Consider the following 18,098-nt stretch of genomic DNA (forward strand, 5'->3'; position numbering starts at 1 on the left):
CATACTTATACAGATACTTTAATTTTTTTCTGTTTGAGAGATGTATACAGTATTTCATTACAACGTCAAAGATCATGAAGACACAGCATATTGAAGCTGTCTCAGAGACAAAGTAAATTTACAATCATCCCAGAGGTGGGCACCAAGGTTCCTTTGAGACCATGCCACTTACAAGTCACTAATGGCAAGTAAAAACTCGGACCTTGTATAAAAATCAGTATGCCAAACTATTGAACACTATGTTTATAAACAGCCTTTTGCCATCACCCCTGTTACAATCACATTAAATACTATTAGTCTTTGAAACGTTTCAGACATATATAAAGCTCTTAGTTAGTCTCACAATATACATTAGGATTTATCAATCCCAAGGAAGGGATTTGTGCATTTGTTTTAGGAATCTTATCATACCAGACAGGGATCAAAACAAAAAAACTTCTTTATCTCTTTAAGTAACGGTGTTCCTTCCTACAAAAGGAATGAACAAAGTCCCTCACAGCACCAGGTCTGGTTCCTCAAACGCCTCTTATCACAGTGTGGTGGAGAACTTTAACAAAACTGGCCCATACTTTGCTTCCCAACTAAAAGGATCATGAGTACTCTCACTAGGAGCCTGCTGTCGGAGGGTGTTGTTTGTTTGGTTTGTTTTGAGGAGATGTTAATCCTGTGGCTTCGCTTTCACTCCCCATTATACTTTCCTGGGGTTACTCTGTGTTAATCCATTCTGTATTTCTTTTTCTATCAATCCATCTACAGCAGAAGCAGACAGTTGGAGAAGTTAAGCAAAGGGATGGCAAATCAGTGTTTGCACCCAAGAACAAGCTCACCTTGTCAGAAGGCAGCACAACACAGAGCACTTGTGTTGTTACTAACAGCCGCAGCAGAGCAAAGGTGTGATTTATCTTTTGAAACTACCAAGATGAAAGCATTCTAAAGATGAAGAGCACTTCATCTTCTAAATGAAGAGGACTGATAAAAGTATTTGATAAGGATCAAAAATGCTTATCTCCATTCATTGAATTCATTGCATTCTTCTGTCAATCCAGCTCCACAGGTCCTGGCTTCCCTGAAAATTCCTGATTTTTCAGAGGTGCCCTGAAGAAAATAGTTCAAAGGAACCAGAGCATAAACCCATTCCAATCCCTGATGCAACTCCCCCCTCCGAGTCAAACTGATCCAAGTCTACATGTCTATCAGCAACACAAATTCAGTGCACTCATATGAATACTCCCTTTGACCTGTGATACCTCAGGGACTCTATTATGATCTAGTTCTTCACATTTAATCTCCATTCCTCTGTTATTCCCACTATTTCTTGGTTCCTAATTATATGACTACACAAGCTCTGATAAATAGCCCACTGCTACCAGAAGGTTTGTCTCAAGAAGAGAATCATTCACTGAGATTCCGGTGTCTCACTGGAAGCCTCATGTACAACAACAGCATGGCATTTCTCTTGGCAATTTTCTGTATTTTGCCAACCACCTGCTATACAGAAACACTGCTTACATTTCCATTTTGAAAGTTCATCAAGCTCACAGAATGTCTAGCTACTCTCTGCCTCTGGTTGCATCACCCTGTACATTTGACCTTAGTCAGTGCACCCAGAAAACGCCTTTGGCAGTTAACGGAGATAGTTAGATTCCTTAACAAGGTGCCTCCATTCGCCAAGGTGTTTTCTGAACACATCCCATTGGAGTCCTCTTTTTGAGAAGTCTGCAACATGCCTTCTGGACAGTTCTGTGTCATTCTAACATCAAACCTATACCCAAACCAAAAGCACAAACGTCTGTGTCCAACAGTAAAAGGATTGTGGAAAAAACTGCAAGCTAAGACAGAAACAGTCACAAGAGCCTTTCAAGTCTGAAAAGAAACCCCAAATTGAATCCTGCTGGTGACTGAAAGCATTACAACTTTTCATCCAACTTCTGCCAAGATTTTGCAAGATTGGCAAACCAGCAAATGAGCTTCCTGTCATCAGAGAAATAAGGGTCGGCCAGCTCCACACAGCTCCCATTTCTCTCTGTTGATAAAAAATCCTCCTCCTTTGCTGATTACAGGTTCAAGATAAATTACTCTTTGTGGAACACGCTGCATCTCCCCGGCTTCAATTTCAGATTGGCAGCCTGAGGCTTATCACAAACCATTTGTAAATGAATCAGTTCTTCAACAGTGTTCACACGCATCGAGCCCTCACAGCGGAACAACAAGCAGACTGACAGAGGGATGCCTTGCAGCAATCTCTCCATCAGCACTTCTCAGAGGACACACTGCCTGCCATGAAAGCCATTATCCTAAACAGCTGTCGTTTTATACTGCCTTGAATATTTCTTCTCTGGATCATCCTGCCTGTCTTGGAGAGCTACATTATGTGGCTGCTATTATGCCAGCATCTGGAGGCAACATGTGTTCATTGTACATAAATTGCCTTCCAGCCACCATTTTTCTACTCTTGATAATTTTTTTAGAGAGAATTTAAATCAAACTTGTAGGGACTTTTCACTGCCTTCCTTCCCTGTTACACGTAATGATCCTCATCACATTTGATTCATGGTAAAAACAATGCAAATGATGAGTTAATAGTGGGCTAATGTTTAAAGCCAAGAAAACACATTTGTAAGCAGGAATGTCTGTTCCCTGTCACTGTCTCCTCTTGAAAGAGGATCTGGGATAAAGTGTTCTCTAGACATTTTTTGTACTGAGCTATCAGTTTAAGTTTAATAAGTGTTCACTTATGCACTTCACAGATCCTGTTGCAGAGTAGCCAAATTTTCATTGAGCTGGCCAAAGCTAGCTTTGCTTTTCAGCTTTTCATCTTCCCCTCTTCAACTTTTGAATCAAATGGGGAAATCTCGTTGCTCATTTCTTTGCACTTGCCCGATCTGCTTCTCTCAAGCACTGTATCATTACCAAACTTTCGTGTTTTGCAAATCAATGTCACTCCTCCTAATCATCCAAAAAGGACACACAGGAAACAGTCCACTCTCTGCTCTAGGCTTTTCTGTACACCCAAGAACACTTCTGACTTGCTTCAGTAGCTGCAACTCCAGAACTTCCCTGGACAGAAGCATCTCTACCATAAAAGCCCTCCAGCAACAGAAGTTCACCCAGGTAACTCCACCTCGTTCAGGCTCTCAGCCTTGTTTCAGATGTCTTAAGAAAAAGACAAATAGTTGCTTTTACCACGTGTCCTGAATAGGGATGCTGCCATGGTCACTGCTTACAATGGAGTTTCCCTAAACGTGTAAATAATACAATTCATCATTCTTCTCCCAGATTAGCCATGCTGGTTTTCTCCATGGAAACTGAGTATCAGATGGTGCTAGCTTCAAGACAACCGGATACCCCATGTATCATGTTATCTGAAAACAAATGGCGTGATTAGCATGGTAGCTTCCTGAGCTGCGATGTAGAATAGCAGAGCACACAATGCAAGGACAAAAGCCTCCTTGGTCATGGCAATTGTGGGAATGCATCCTATTTCCAGAGGCAATGGCATTAACCTCCAGCTGTAACACTCTTCAAGTAGCACATCAGTAGCAGACATTACTACTAGAAGTTTTTTGAATTGGGCAGTCCATTAAACCCTTTACTTACATCAAATCCCTCAGATATCAATATTTTTTTCCACTCAACCCACATAAACCTGGAATATGTTTGGTACATACAGGCAGATTTCTCCAAAAGTATCTGGCTAGACAAGGTAACATGCAATTTGCTGCCTGGCCACAAGCTGAACCTTTGAGAAATTGACCTAGTAACTGATTTGCTTATGCCAAAGGGAGCTTGCTATTATTCCCTACTCTTAGGTCTCTACATCAACTATAGCATAAATTCATTTCCACTAACAAAGGAGCATAAACACTATTTTTTACTGCATTCTCTGAGGACTCTAGCGCCTTCAAGCTAGCAATATCAGGACAGCAGATACAGAAAAAAACAGATCACAGAGAGCCTTTTCATTCAGAGAGGTCGTACTCAACACTCAAATGCTTGATCTCAAACAAAAGCTAGAGAGCAGCTGCGTTAGTAGCTTATGGCAATCTGCTATGATGACCTAAACCTGCATTACAAGCATGGGGACAGGTATTCATTTAAGAGAACTGGTATGCAATAGATGGTAACTTTTAGATAAAATTTCATGCACAATTACTAGGATATTGAGAAATTTACATTAGCTTTCTAGGAAAAAATGAAGTATGGACATATGAGTATAGTCCCTCAACTGACCAAAATATCTGAACAGAACTGAACAGATATCTGCAGTTCCTGAACAGATGCCCCGTGCTGGCTCCCCACCTAGTACAAACTCCATTTCAGCAGAGGATAAATGTGACTGCTGTGCAGGGCTCTTGACTCCACCTGGAACTCAGCAAGATCATTATTAAGCAAGGTTTCTCCTTGCAGCAATTAGGAAAATAAAAAATATCAGTGTTTATACTGATTGCTTAATTACATACATTTCAGTCAGTAGGCCTAATCTCACTAGACACTTCCCAAGGTACAGATGCTTTAGGTGACATCAAATCCATGGTAACCCTCCCTTTCCCCCACAAGTTTGCTGTTACTTTTTCATATACAGACCCAAAACTCCATGCGGCAGCACATCACAAATGCAACATGCAGTCTGTAATACTTTAAGAAGCTTAACTACAGCTAGGACTGAAGTAGATACAATTTGACAGCAGAGACTGTCACAGCTTTGCCTTAATATTTTTCATGTAAATATACAGTTGCTATTTTCAGTTTTAGGAATAATACTTTAGATGCCTCAATTCTTTTATCGCTTAGATTCATGTTTCACTGATGCAGATCACATAACATCACAATCAATCATCCGATATTAAACTCTATTTTTAGGTCCACGTTGCAGTTTGCAGTTGTATTTTTATTACAAACAAAACTGTGAGGAACCTGTTGAGACATTAGAGATACAGCACCAAAAAGCATACAATGCGGAATCCATCCCTCCTATTCATCAAGCATGCAGTACAATACTTATACCACAGATGTTTTCAAACGTAAGATTTATTCCAGTGGCTTATTTACAGTCTTTACACAAATTCCAAAACAGCCTTATTAAAACATGTCACAGTATAATACCCAAAGAATCTTTAGTATACGCTCCTTTATGAAAGGCTTTGACACAATGGAAAGATCGATCAAGAAAAGCTCACGTTACCAGGTTTCTTGACAAATGAAATACCAGGAAACCCTGTAACCTGCACAAGTACCCACCACAATGCTTTAAGACACCTCTTTTAAATAAACTGGTTTAAATTTTGTTTAGTAGCTGAGTTCCTATTGCAACACTGTCCATGGAGTTTTGTGCTTTCCAAAAGGCAAGCATACTGCTGAAATACGATTCCCTACCCAACAGGAGAGAGGAATTCAGTAAACATGTATTTGTTTCCCATTCCAACAGAGGAGTCCAAGTTCATTGAAATTCTCATTATAGTGAAATCAAGCATACTCTGCTTATACCTTCTTCCTCTTTGTGTGCTCCCCAGAGTCTAGTTTACGTTTCTTAGCAGAAGCTGGTTCGTCGTCTTTTTCATCATCTTTAAATAAAAAGACAGAATTAATCCAAGTCAGCAAAACCAGTATTTTTGTCTTAAACACCATACTCATCCCAGAGCAACTGACTTAGCCACACCCAAGATGCCTGGAAAAGAGACACAGTAATATTAACTGACAACATCCTCATTTTTGGAATGTGGACAAGACGTGGTCAGAATAGGATTGATTTGCTGCTTTAACTACCAAGGATCACAGAGTATAACTAAGAAAAGGCCTTGTTATGCTAGATAATATGCAGTACCTGCTTCTAAAAAAATATTATTTGAATAGATGTGGTAAAAAGCTAGGAAATACATTTTAGAAGCAGAAAGTAAAGTCAAGGTAAATTAATAATTTATCTTTTTAGTTTCTGGGTGAAGCCTAAGAGAAAAGAAGCGTGGAGAAAAAATAACAGCATAGAGAACAAATAGAGCAAGACAGAGATAAAATAACAAAGGAACATAGAGAATGAAAAAGTGCAAGAAAGCAAAAAGAACAAAATTTGTTTGCAAAAGGTTTGCTGAAAACTTAACTGGTCAATCAAAACAATATTGTACGTTCTAGAAGTCCAAAACTTCTTCTTCTGGTTTTGTTCTCTTGTTTGTCATCAGCTGTTCTCTTTCTCCATTAGTTTGTTGTTTTGTTGTATTTTTGTTAAATAAAATAATTTCTTCCATCTCTCAAATATTTCTTTCTGTATTTCCTAGATTACCACTAGTATTTGTTCCACAATTAACAGTGAAAAGGACGGTAAGTATTTTCTTCAGTAATCTGTCACTTGCATTTTATTTATTTTTTTTTTAATTTCCACCTTGGACCCCACGTTTTGCAAACATTATAAAAATAATCTGACCTGCTGCTCAAATGCATCTGCATCTAGGGTTGAGACAAAAGTATTAAAAGCAGCTCTCACTCCTCTTTGTATTCCAGGAAGTCCTGAGCCTCTTGGTCTCTCATAACTGCTGCTCTATAATGCCTTTTAATCATTCCCTGCTTCCACTAACGACAATGGAAGGGGATCAGAGAAATTCCTGATGGGTCTTCGTTGGTTCCAGGAACCCCAGAATATGCTGTACACACACTGAACTCGGTTACCATCACTGTAGCCAGTTACTGCTCTGCCCTTGAGCAGCTGCAGACGTAGAAGAGGCCAGCAGAATTTCCTCTGAATTAGTCAGGAACAGCTCCAGTCACAGGCTACTCACAGAAACCACGTGCCGGCAATTCTGCTCTTTATGCACACAGATTTGAAGCACGTGTCTCTGCAAAGCACACCAGGTCTGCACAGGAAAGGAACAGATTGCAAACCATGCAAGAGCATCGCTTGTTACGTGTTTACGACAGGAGATAGCATGTCTTGAATAAACCTCCAAGAACTTGCAAGTTTTAACCATTGAAGCCTTCAGACGTTAACAGTTTCAAACCATCTCCTGTCAAGTTCAGTTCTCAGTACTGTACGTAACACTACGGTTTCAGTTAACCTCTCTGAAGCTACGTACTTATTAAGTTACCTTACATTTCTGCAGACAAAGGGAATTTTTCCCAAGGCTTTCTGCACCAGCTCCCTGCATTACGACAGTGCCTCAGGGAGGGGTAGGAGAGCACTGGCACACCCGAGGGCCACCAGCAGGGTGTCCTACACGCGCCCTACCTGACTCGGGAGGCTCCTGCTCCTCGTCCGGTAAGAACCTGGCCTTGCCGGCCTGCCGGGGCGCATCGTCGCCGTTGTCCTCATAGATGTTGGACCACTTTATGGCCATGTCGACGGCAGGTGGCGGCGGGGGCTTCTTCTCGGGCGGGCTGTACACCTCCGGCGGGGGCACGGCGTTGTTCCTCCACACCTTGAACTCCCGGGGGGGCTGCGGAGAGAAACACGGCGCCGGGGGCTGCGGCGGGACCCCGCCGGCCCCCAGCAGCCCCGGGCTCCCCGCCCGGCCCGACCCGGCCCCGCCCGTACCTCCTCGGGCGCCCTGAGGACGCGGCTCTCCCAGTCGATCTGCTTGTTGAGCGGGTTGTAGAGGAAGGCGGGCGGCTGCGACACCTCCCGGAACAGCTCGTCGGGCGGCGGCAGCCGCGGCCGGCTCCCCGGGCTGCCTTCCGCCGGCGCCGCGCCGGCCCCCGCCGGGCTCTCGTCGGCCGGGGCCTCGTCGGCCTCCGAGTCGGAGCTGGAGCTGCCGTAGGCCGCGAAGAAACCCAGCGGGTCCCCTCCCTCCGCCGCCATGGCGGGGCCTGCGCCGCCGCACGGCCCGCACGGAAACCGGGCCCGCGCCCGGGGTTCCGGCCTGAGGCGGCGGGCGGCGGGCACGGCCCTGACTGACAGACTGACCGACCGACAACCAGCGGTTTCTTCTAAAAGAGCAGAGGGCTAGGAAGCAGCCTTTGAGTGTAATACGATAAAATTCCTCGCTGGGAATTATTAAACTGTGTCCAGCTGATCTCTCGCCTTAAATACCATGGAACATAAGAAACCCTACACACAGTACAAGAATAACAAGCACGGAAGTCCCCACAACACTTAAGAATCCTTTTGAGTTACGCTGCTCAGTGCACAAAGGTTTTCTTCTCCCTCGCTAATCAAAGATGTCTTGAGACTGAAGTCACTATATGCATGGTCAGAAGCAACACTTCTCACATCTTTACAAAGTGGAGCAATCAAATAATTTTTTAAAAAAATCACAAGAATCTGGTTAGCAATACTAGTCATGAACCACAGAGTCTGTAGTTAAGGAGGACGAGGTCTTCATCCCACACGCACATCTTCCCTACACACTGCTCTTGAATGCAGTACTACAGACACCGGTGTTTCACACTGTCTGTCTTTCCCCCAGAGACAAACCTATCTAAAAAGAGAACAAAAGCCTCCCTTCACATACAAAACCAAAATCCCACATCCAGACACTGTCATGAACTGCACTTAGAACCTATACATTTTAACAATGATAAAAGGCAGACAGAAAACAAGCAATTATACAAAAGAGTTTATTCCAAAAGTTGTGATAAAAATATATATTTTTTTAAAAAAATGCACCTTGCAAACATTGGTAAGATAATACATTCATTTAAAGTCTCAGGTTAACAGGCTCCGTTGCAGGAGTAATCCTTGTACAGGCAGGCCTACTGCACACTGTGCTGTGTGGCAGGCAGCAGTGGAAGTTCTGATTTAGAACTGCAATGCGGTTTTTACCTTGAGCTGATGCTCTTTCAGTTAAGGCCAAGTTTGCTCTCCCTCCCTCTCTCCCCTCTATTTACAAGGATCCAAGAACAAACCCAAAACTAAGCTTCTAAGGAGGTTAAAACAAGGAGGGGAAAAAATGTTTGAGAACACAAATGCAATTCAAGTGGTTTACAGTGAACAAAGGGACATTTAAACAAATTTATATACATCCAGAGTACATGCAACTACAGTTCAAGTTAGTGAAAGAGAGATTTACGCCTACCCTCCAATTCATGTTAGAGAGCAAGATTTTGCTTGCATTTAGGTACCTAAATCCCAGAGTGCCTTCTGTACTGAAGTTTCATTTAAAAGCATTTGCACCATCCTGACAGTCTATCACCTTAGGTGCATACCAGAAAATCAAGGATTTTAAACACTAAACAGAAGCCCACATCTTTAGCAAATGTAAGCTATTTACATTCTGAATACAGAGTATAATTGAACAGTGGAGTTTATTTTAACCTTCCAAAACCATAGCAATTATGAAATAAAAATTTAGAGAGGCCTTCTGCAGGACCTCAAAACAAGAGCACAATTTAGGGTTATTGCCCTAAATTATTACCCTGGCTTTGAATTTGAATGGAATGATACAGTTACAGAACTGCATAAGAGCCCAAATAATTTAAACCTTAAATACAAATCTAACTTTTGATATACTAAAAATACTGAAGTGTAGTTTTGCAGAACATAACTGTACACATTTCCAAGGAAGAGTTTGTCTTTGTCTAGTAATTCTAAAGTGATTAAAGGCCACTTTCATAAAAAGATTTCAACTCAAGAGCAGAGTATGAGAGCAATATTTCTTGACACAATATAACATGCTATATGAGAACCTTCCCATGCTCAAATGGTTTAAATACCTTTGACGAAGCAATTTGAAATGTAAACGTGTCTATCTGCCTCGAGGAGTAGATATCTTAAGTGCAACATTTCCAAGAATCCTGCAGTTAAGGATGCTTTCCTGCTACACAACTCCTCTACTTACCTACTGGGACAAAATATAGAAGCATTAGTCCTTAACAGTATTATACAACAGCAGTTTCTCATAGCCCACATGATGTGGTTACAGCAGTTTACTTTCCTTTTCCAATATTAATGAGAATTTATATTTAAAGTGCATCTCAAATCATAAATCTCTAAATAATATACAAGAATAATATGCTAAGGCTTGTGGAAGTATACTCGCTAGCTCACATCACTGTGATGCTGAGTGCCTTTCAATGTACTGGTAGACAAAAAGTTCAAAAAATAAGAGACTTCTTGCAAATACGCATAGCAACAGATTTGGTCAGATGTGTTATTTGCAAATGGAAATACTTTTTGCACATAACATACATACATGGAGGACAGACTTTATCCTACAGAGAAGTATTTAATTTGGCAAATGAGGTCAAGCTTTTCTGCAAGCGAGCTTAAGCTTTTAGTTCAGGAAGCTAACTTCAATACTCAGTACTTTTCCTAACCACCTTTGCTTTTCACCTGTCACAGAAAGGCTAAGAACACCAGGTTTGTTACTTACTGTTCTGTAAACTGCAGCTTAAGTGTCTGCAACTAAACACAAAATCTTAAATATATTGGTTAAAAAAAAAAAAAAAAACACCACAAAACTTTGCAGGTGTAGTATCATGATTTTTTTTTCTAATAAAAGCTTCCTAAGTAACATGATATCAAGCAGCTAGAGTCACCTGATTACAAAAAAAAAATATGTTAAAACAGTAAATAGCATGGACTGTTTCCTCTGATTTCACAAACTAACAGTTTCAAAACTTTTTTTTACCCTTATAAGACATCACATGCTGTTTCAGTACCCTTCGGATGAATAGACAAAAGTCACTAAGTTCACTAAGGTTGAAGAGAACGTGATCTCAGAGGCAAAAAGCAATTGTCACTTGAACTGTTAGATGGTTCTTGCTGTTCTGACTGGAGCTCTGGTGGGAGAGGGGGTGCTCCGGGGTCTCCAGGGCCTGGAAGGGTGGCTGAGAAAACCACACTCTCTGCATTTCCCGTCTCTGCAATTGGCAAATTCATGGAATGAAGAGAGACAGCAGACATAAACGCAGCAGTGCTATAATCTTCTTCTGGATGATGCATCTGGGTTGATTCTTTATCTTTTGTTTTATCAAAAAAATTAGATTCATCAGAATATGATCTAGAAAGATTATTTGTTCCTTCATACAGCGAGGTCATGCAGGTGCTGCAGCTCAGACCTAAGACAAAAACAAACAAACAATTTAATTACAATATGATGCACTCTTAAAACTGATTTAGCATCAGTAACATTGTCAAAGATCAGTTGTCTATAATTTGAACCAACCATCCTTTTCATCTCACCTGTGACGTCCAAGTAGTTGTGACAAATTAGAAAATACACGCAGGTCATCTCATCAGCCACGGGAATGATTTCTCTACATCAGCTACTAGTTGACAAAGCACACTAACTTAAGCTTCGCTTTAGGATGTCATTTCTATAGGCAGCCTGAACTATCTTTCGATAGACTTTTCTCACTGTATTCTTCAAAGAACCTTTTAAAAGCTTCAGCCACATTGTTCTGCTCCAAACTGGACTGCTTTTGAAGGCTGCTGCACTTGAAGCCAGGGAAAACTTCAGACCTTTCATGACTAGGGTCAAAAACGTACCTTCTTCCTTCTTTATTTCTCTTTAGGTGGGTGTGGAAGGGGAAGTAAGGTTTTTGGTTTAGAAAGCTTATGCTTTCTTTTTCCGCCTTCAGATGTGAATACATAGAGCAACTTCAGTTTTCTGCATCAGCAAAACTTCTGATTGTATGAAGCAATACATTCAGAGTCTATTTTTAATTTTTGCACTGAAAGCATTTGGGGAAAATTCCCCTCAATATTGCATTTGTGGGCTTATCCTCTGCTGAGGTGCAGAGTTGAACAAAACCCAAGCATCCTGCCACTGCAGTAAAGAGAAACACAAGATGGAAGATAACCACTTATTTTGCGTTCTGAATTAGAACCTCATAGAAAGCAAAACTGAAGTGTGAAAAAACTTATCCATCAGAACAAAACAGTATGTTTGCGGTTTTCCCCCCCTCTCCCCATTTTGTTATTTGTGTTCAGATAGTAAAGAGGCAGAGCTATCTGCCTGATATTTGCCTGATATGCCTGAGATATCGTCCTGAGATTTTAAACCCAAACTGAGGCAGTTTCCAAGAACACTGTCCCAAACACTAGAGAAAGGAAAAAAATATGTAATAAGAAACATGGATTGAACAGTGCGAGTTTTATTTTGCAGACCCTCAAAATAAAATTTTTATCTTAGATGATTTTATTATAAACTTCTTACCTTTGAGAGCTTCAAGTTTTTCATTTTTGACTTTCAACACTACGTCAGTTATCTTTTGTAACAGAAAGTTTTGTGTTCTTTCTCGCCTGATAGACTCAATCAAAGCATCTAGTCCCTTTGGGTTTTCTGCTAAGTAGTCCAACAACTTCCCAGTTTTTTTCCTGCTGGAAGATCGAGAAGAGATCTCTTCTGTGTCCTCTCTGGTGAGTATTTTCTTTGAACGTAGGTAATCAAAGTGTCTCTCAGCTATAATCTTGTCACACAAGTAAGGTCGCATCCTTTCTAAAGCCTGAAAAAAACAAAACAAACCAGTATCAGCCGATCTTTCAATTCATTTAGAAGCCTTTATTAAAAATCTTTATGATTTTTTTACAAGTTAGTCAAGCAGTTTTTAAAGCTGCCACCACGTTACCTAGGGGAGAATTTTCTCAGTGCAGCTGTGTAAAAAAAAAAAAAAAAAAAAATCAAAGCATTTTAATTTACCTATCCTTTTCAGGAGTTTTCCTTTGAGTGACCTGTGAGGTTTTAATGCATCTTAAGTAATTAAGGCAGATATTTACTGAAAATATTACATTAGGTCTATGATTATCACATTTCAGAACAGCCACCAAGTAAAAATGAAATTAAACACAACAGCAACTACTTATTTTGCCTACATGCATACCCACTCTCCCCATTTTACTACCCAACTGCAACATTTTCATATTATCTGTATCCCAGAGGCCCAACTCCATGGCACTGGTGTTATTGATGTTTTCTGTACATTGAGCAGAGCAGTCTCAGAGCAACAGCATGTATACTCACTGTTTAAAAGTTTTATTAGACAGACACCTCTATTTGAGTTCACCAGCATCCACAATACCTGTGCTTTCTTTCACAGATGTACCTACTCTCAACAACTTTACTGGCTGCTTTTTCTTTATCAATCTGCTTTCTGATGGTTTAAGATTTTATATTGAACACCTGCAGCACCCTGTACGCTTATGACACACTGCAATGACTCCTGAGAATTAGCACATCTCTGAGGACTCTGGCAGAAGTAAAATGCCTCCCCCCTGCAGCATAACTTCAGCTACCAAGTGTCAGCTGGTTGCTTAATCCTCTCTGTAACCAGAAAAAGAAGAAAAAGGAAAAAAGCGGCAACAATCTGCCCTGGGAGCGGATTCCATCCATTGTCTACAGACCCTCGCATGCAGTCAGTTACCACGGGGCACGATAAAGCAGAGAAGTCTGTTCCAAGCCCTTCACATCCTCAGGAACTGCAACACGTTGTATCCCATCCCATTCCCTCTGTTTCTCCCTGCAGAGATGTGCCATCCTTCTAACCGCATGCAGGTAGAATGTGATTACCAGTTTATTTTGGAGGTAATTTAGAGGAGCAAAGTCACCACTTTGAATTCTTCTTTGTAAGATCCTGTGTCCTCTCTTACACTGACGGGTTTATTCAGACATCTGGCAAAGAAAGCAGTGACCTCCACCCCCCTTGTTCAAAGGGTCCGCACAAGCACCTCCGAAGCGTCAATGACATTCACCGTATTTCAATCTACACATTAAGAGGCCTGCTTGGTGCCAGCAGTTTAACAGAACTAATGCCTGCCTTCACAACTCTGCTTTCAATAACCAATCAACTGCTCTATGAAGATGAGAGTCACAAGTATCTTTTTACTTGAAAAGCACACTCTGTGTAACACTGCAGAATCAGCAGGTTCCCTTGCCAACAATTTTCCCTGTGAAGAAATACACAAGTCAGATACACACTGGCTGAAAATTATTGATGTGAAAAAACATTCTCTCCTCTCCTCCTGAAGTTGCCTCATTTGATTCAACAAAGGTAAATTATTTGAGAGCTACAAGGAAAAAAAACACCTTTACATTTGAGAGATGCGGTAAGATGAAAAGAAACAATCACAACTTTTTTCCCAAAGAAAGTCTTCCAATATCCTCTTGCTTTTCAATTATATCCCATGAAAGCAGCATGAAGACAACTTTGCTTTAAAGGAATTTACTAGCTCAATAGAACTGCCTGGCATCCTGTGCTGTGGAAAACACCAATAATTCAATTAAAGAAAAAATTTCTGGACTGCTTCACTAAGCACGGCAAAGGAAGAATGGAATGTGCTCTTGTAGTTTTCTGCTCCTAGAGGTCCAACAAAAGCAAGCCATCAATAAACAGCCTGTGGTTATGCAGTTAAAGGAATAATCAGGAGGGCATGCAAGGAAGAGAAAGGAAAGCTGCTGGCAGCAGACCACCACCAATGAATACAACACAAAACCCGAACCCCAAGGGCGCGGCTGCAGGGTGCCTAATTCAGGCTGTGGGCAGCTCCCTGTTCCCACCCTCACTCCAGCTCTGGCAGCTGAGAGGATCCATCAACGGAGCGGGTTAGTTACCTGCCCCCGTGCTGGTGCAGCAGACTGGGAGGAACAGAAAAGGGCAACAGCACAACTCCCACCATTTTTCTCTGCCATCAAGTATCCAAGTGCAACAGGCCCGTGCTTGCTTGGCTATGAGTGTTGGGAGCAGTGCGGCATTCTTTCACTTCTCATAAACCTCTTCCTACCACCAAGGGGGATCAGTCACAACCAACTCAAAAGCAGAAGAGTCAGTATGTTTTTCAGCATTAGAAGAATATAGCAAGCTGTTACTCAATTGAACGACTACAGTGTTTTGACTAACATTGCTCTGCAATGAGTCTTACGCTGCATGAAGTGCACCAGTCCTGAATTCCCCTCTGCACTGTCCTCAGAGGGTAACAGTTTGTCAAGGACAGGAAGGACAGAGCACAAGCATTAAGAACCCTTTGCTCTGTATGGATGTGTTTGCAGGGCTCACTGCCCCCTTCCCAGCTGGAGGAGGTGAGATTCCAACCTTTACAATTTCTCCTCAAGACAAGTTTACCCAGAGCAGACCACCCCTGCAAGCCAGCTGAGGTATGCTGCCACACCACACACTGAGAATTCCTGCTCTTGCATCACTTCCCTTCCGCAGTCCACTTCGTAAGGAATAGGAGGAGGTAACACAGGGTAAGGTCACCTCAACTCTTCCCTGATGTGACAAAACAGTAGGGAGAAGGTACAGAAAGTTTTGGGGAAAAATATTTCAGTGCTAGTTTACTTGATGTCAGATACCAAAGCAAATCCTGACAGTACTTGTGTGGTTGTAGCAAAAGACAGCAGAAAATGCCTGCATACCCTACAAAAAACATACCATGTTTTAATTACTTTAACATACTCAACCCTAAGCAAGCATACCTTCAGTTTCACAAAGATAATACCTATATCCAAGAAGAAATAAAGCTTTAACACAGCACCCTGGTTTTGATGGCTTTAAGATTGGTGCACAGAGCAGAATATAAGTAGCAATGCAGACAGAATATAAAACATTTTAACCTAGCCTGTGGTGCTAAAATATTTCATTTAACCTAGCCATCTATGTGACACAGCTGTCAGTGATGAGCAATAACCACCTGACAATGCACGTGATGAAATACAAGCACAAAAGAAATTATGCACAAATATATTTAACTACCTGACTTTTTTAAACCTAGGATACAGAGATTTGCATTTTATTTTAACAAAAGCATCAGTTTGAGTGACTTGAATCAATCCACCCTCTTATTTTAAGTGTAATCTACAAGAAGATTGCTTATTGATGCTAATTAGCAGTTAAACTTTTGTTACAGCTATGCCTTCATAATGATTAGTTGGGTCTACACCATATCCGATACCCTAGCTGCCTTGTTCATTGTTTAATCCACTGGAGACACAGACAACTGTTCGTTCAGTTATGCTCACACATCTTGCCATGCAATGTACAGCAGTGTTGTGCAGACTGCAAGAAGAAACCAATGCCTGGCTGGATCTCCAGCTCATCCTGACAAGGTTACTTGGCCAAAGCCACCTGCACAGCTTTGGAGCAGCTACAAGAGCTTATAGTGAGCAATGAACCTCCCTGAGAGGAGGATCTCTGCAGTCAGGTTTATTATACTGTGTTTTGATGACAAACCTAATGTTATTTGTTACTACCCAGTACGTTACCACCAAGTCCTCAGATTACTGTGGGAGACTGTAAGATTGGAGCCTGAAGTGACACAGATGGACTTTTGTGAGCAGAAGCTATGAATACAGTCAGTAGCTCAGACTGATTTAGATAACGTTACACAGATGGTCTGATTTAACATTTTTTTTTTTCCCTGTAACATCGGGATGCTGCCTACTGCAGCGTTACCCCGCAGCTCTACAGAAGCAAGCAGTAACTTGCAAAACACACCTCACAGAGCCGTGACAAAGCTTTTACAGAAAATTCCATACACGTAATGGTACCAAGAAGCCAGAACTCAGCTCAGCTCTGTAACGAGTTGGCAGACGACGTGACAGCAAAATAAATCACACAAAAGGCCCGGGGGGCGGCGGGGCCGTGAGGGGAGGCCCGGCCTCACCCTGCCCTCAGCGGCTCGGCCCTGCTCGGGCCGCGCCTCCCGCTCCCCGCCGCCCGCGCCGCCCGGTGCCGTGCCGCCGCTCACCTCCTTTTTCACGTCGGCCATCTCGTCCTCCGTCAGCGGCCGCCCCGCCGCCGCCGCCGAGGCCGGCCCCGACCCCGGCCCCGACCCCGCGGCCTCCATCGCGGAAGCCGCTGCCGCGGGAAGCCGCCCCCGGCACCGCTTCCGACCCAGGCTCCCCGCCCCGCCGGGCGTGCGCGGTGGCAGCGCCCCGCGGCTGATGGCGGCCGGGCAGGGGCAGGAGGCGCGGCCGCAGTCACCGCCCCGCCCGCACAAGATGGCGGCCGCGCCCCGGGCCGCCTCAGGGGGCAGGGGCTGAGGGTTGCCCGCCGGCTGCTCTCGGCTGCGGCACCCCCGGGACGGCTCGCCCCGGCCCCGCTCTGCCTTGCCAGTGCCGTGCTACGCGAGGTGTGACCGTGCTGGTGTTTGCCTCACGCTGCCGGTTGATCCGGCTCCCTAAAAAGCACGTTGGTTCTGCTCGTAACACTTACACACACACAGGGGATGTTCACCCTTCTTACCTGGCCCAGAGCGTTAACATCAGTCCCAAAATGGCTCAGCAAGGTTTCAGGTGTGTGGAGCTCCCAGTGAGGTGGCTGTGGCACAGCTGAGGCAGAGGCCAGTGCCCCCCAGCTCCCGGCTCTATCCTTGTCCGTTAAACCAAATGCCTTCTGGCTCCTTCTCTCCAAGGCGAATGTTACTGTAGGCTTCACTGGCTCCCTACAACACTCTGATAAAAATAACTGTTGTGCATTCTGGACCTAGATGTTATAAATGAAGTCTCAATTCAATCTGAATTTAGTAATATTTATAAAAGACGTATTTATGAAAGGTATAAAAGGCAAGTAAACAACGCTGGGTGTGCAGGGAGTCTACGCTCCACCAACACACACACATGAACATCAAACATTCTAAATATATAGAACATTGCTTTTACATACTAAACCCGAGTATGCCTACACATACGTACAATCAGGAAAGGTAACAAACAATCCTTTAAGTTCCATGACTTAACATGTTGTCTCTATTTTCCATTCCTTTTCTTAATTACAAACAAGTCTCCATTTTCCATTCCTTTTGAACAATATGTCTTGCTTTACTTGGTCTTTGGGCCTTATGTATCCCGTTCTTCCTGAATCGAAGAAAAACATACCTGTCTCCTTTTCAAGGCCAATAAGCCTGGGTCAAAAGGCACGTCCAGGTCACCAGGGGGCGTAACAGCAAAAGCCTTCGATGGCTGTAGCGGCAGAGGGGCCGATGGTGTAGCAGTTGGATCAGTAAAGGAGCCCGCAGCTCCCTCACTATCTGGCAAACCACACGTTTCTGACTGTGGTCCCACAGGGCTCTTTAAGGCCTCAGAGACTGCTCGCCAGGTGCCGAGAAATTCCACTGCAACCTTGTCATTTTTAGTTGCAGAGTCCCACACCTTGACCTCAATTTGGTCCCATAATTCAGGACTGTAAACTGTCCGACTGTTAATAAAGAGAATAAACTGTAAGGTTACCAGGACAGTCTTTGT

The 18,098-nt window shown here is 42.9% G+C and overlaps 2 protein-coding genes across 2 annotated transcripts; both read right to left on the reverse strand.

Annotated features, from left to right (window-relative positions):
• Positions 1–5,010: 5,010 nt before the first annotated feature.
• On the reverse strand, positions 5,011–7,794 carry LOC311211958 (UPF0690 protein C1orf52 homolog). Its single transcript, XM_084290979.1, has 3 exons — positions 7,517–7,794; positions 7,211–7,418; positions 5,011–5,561 (listed from the first exon to the last, which is right to left on the reverse strand). Exons 1-3 carry the CDS (start codon positions 7,778–7,780, stop codon positions 5,479–5,481), a joined length of 555 nt encoding a protein of 184 aa, XP_084147105.1. The 5' UTR covers positions 7,781–7,794; the 3' UTR covers positions 5,011–5,478.
• Positions 7,795–8,562: 768 nt separating this feature from the next.
• BCL10 (BCL10 immune signaling adaptor) lies at positions 8,563–16,734 on the reverse strand. Its single transcript, XM_084290716.1, has 3 exons — positions 16,604–16,734; positions 12,081–12,369; positions 8,563–10,980 (listed from the first exon to the last, which is right to left on the reverse strand). The coding sequence occupies exons 1-3, from the start codon at positions 16,700–16,702 to the stop codon at positions 10,616–10,618; spliced, it is 753 nt and encodes a 250-aa protein (XP_084146842.1). The 5' UTR covers positions 16,703–16,734; the 3' UTR covers positions 8,563–10,615.
• Between the last annotated feature and the right edge of the window lie 1,364 nt (positions 16,735–18,098).

The sequence above is a fragment of the Netta rufina genome (assembly GCF_964035555.1).
Source record: "Netta rufina genome assembly, chromosome: 8".
Taxonomy (NCBI): Eukaryota; Metazoa; Chordata; class Aves; order Anseriformes; family Anatidae; genus Netta; species Netta rufina.

Coding starts and splice junctions, on each gene's coding strand:
- BCL10 (XM_084290716.1), bottom strand. CDS start 16,702: ATGGAGGCCGCGGGGTCGGGGCCGGGGTCGGGGCCGGCCTCGGCGGCG. Junction 12,370..16,603: donor TGGCCGACGTGAAAAAGGAG/GTGAGCGGCGGC, acceptor TGTTTTTTTCAG/GCTTTAGAAAGGATGCGACC. Junction 10,981..12,080: donor AAAACTTGAAGCTCTCAAAG/GTAAGAAGTTTA, acceptor TTTTTGTCTTAG/GTCTGAGCTGCAGCACCTGC.
- LOC311211958 (XM_084290979.1), bottom strand. CDS start 7,780: ATGGCGGCGGAGGGAGGGGACCCGCTGGGTTTCTTCGCGGCCTACGGC. Junction 7,419..7,516: donor TCCTCAGGGCGCCCGAGGAG/GTACGGGCGGGG, acceptor TTCTCTCCGCAG/CCCCCCCGGGAGTTCAAGGT. Junction 5,562..7,210: donor GCAGGAGCCTCCCGAGTCAG/GTAGGGCGCGTG, acceptor TTTTATTTAAAG/ATGATGAAAAAGACGACGAA.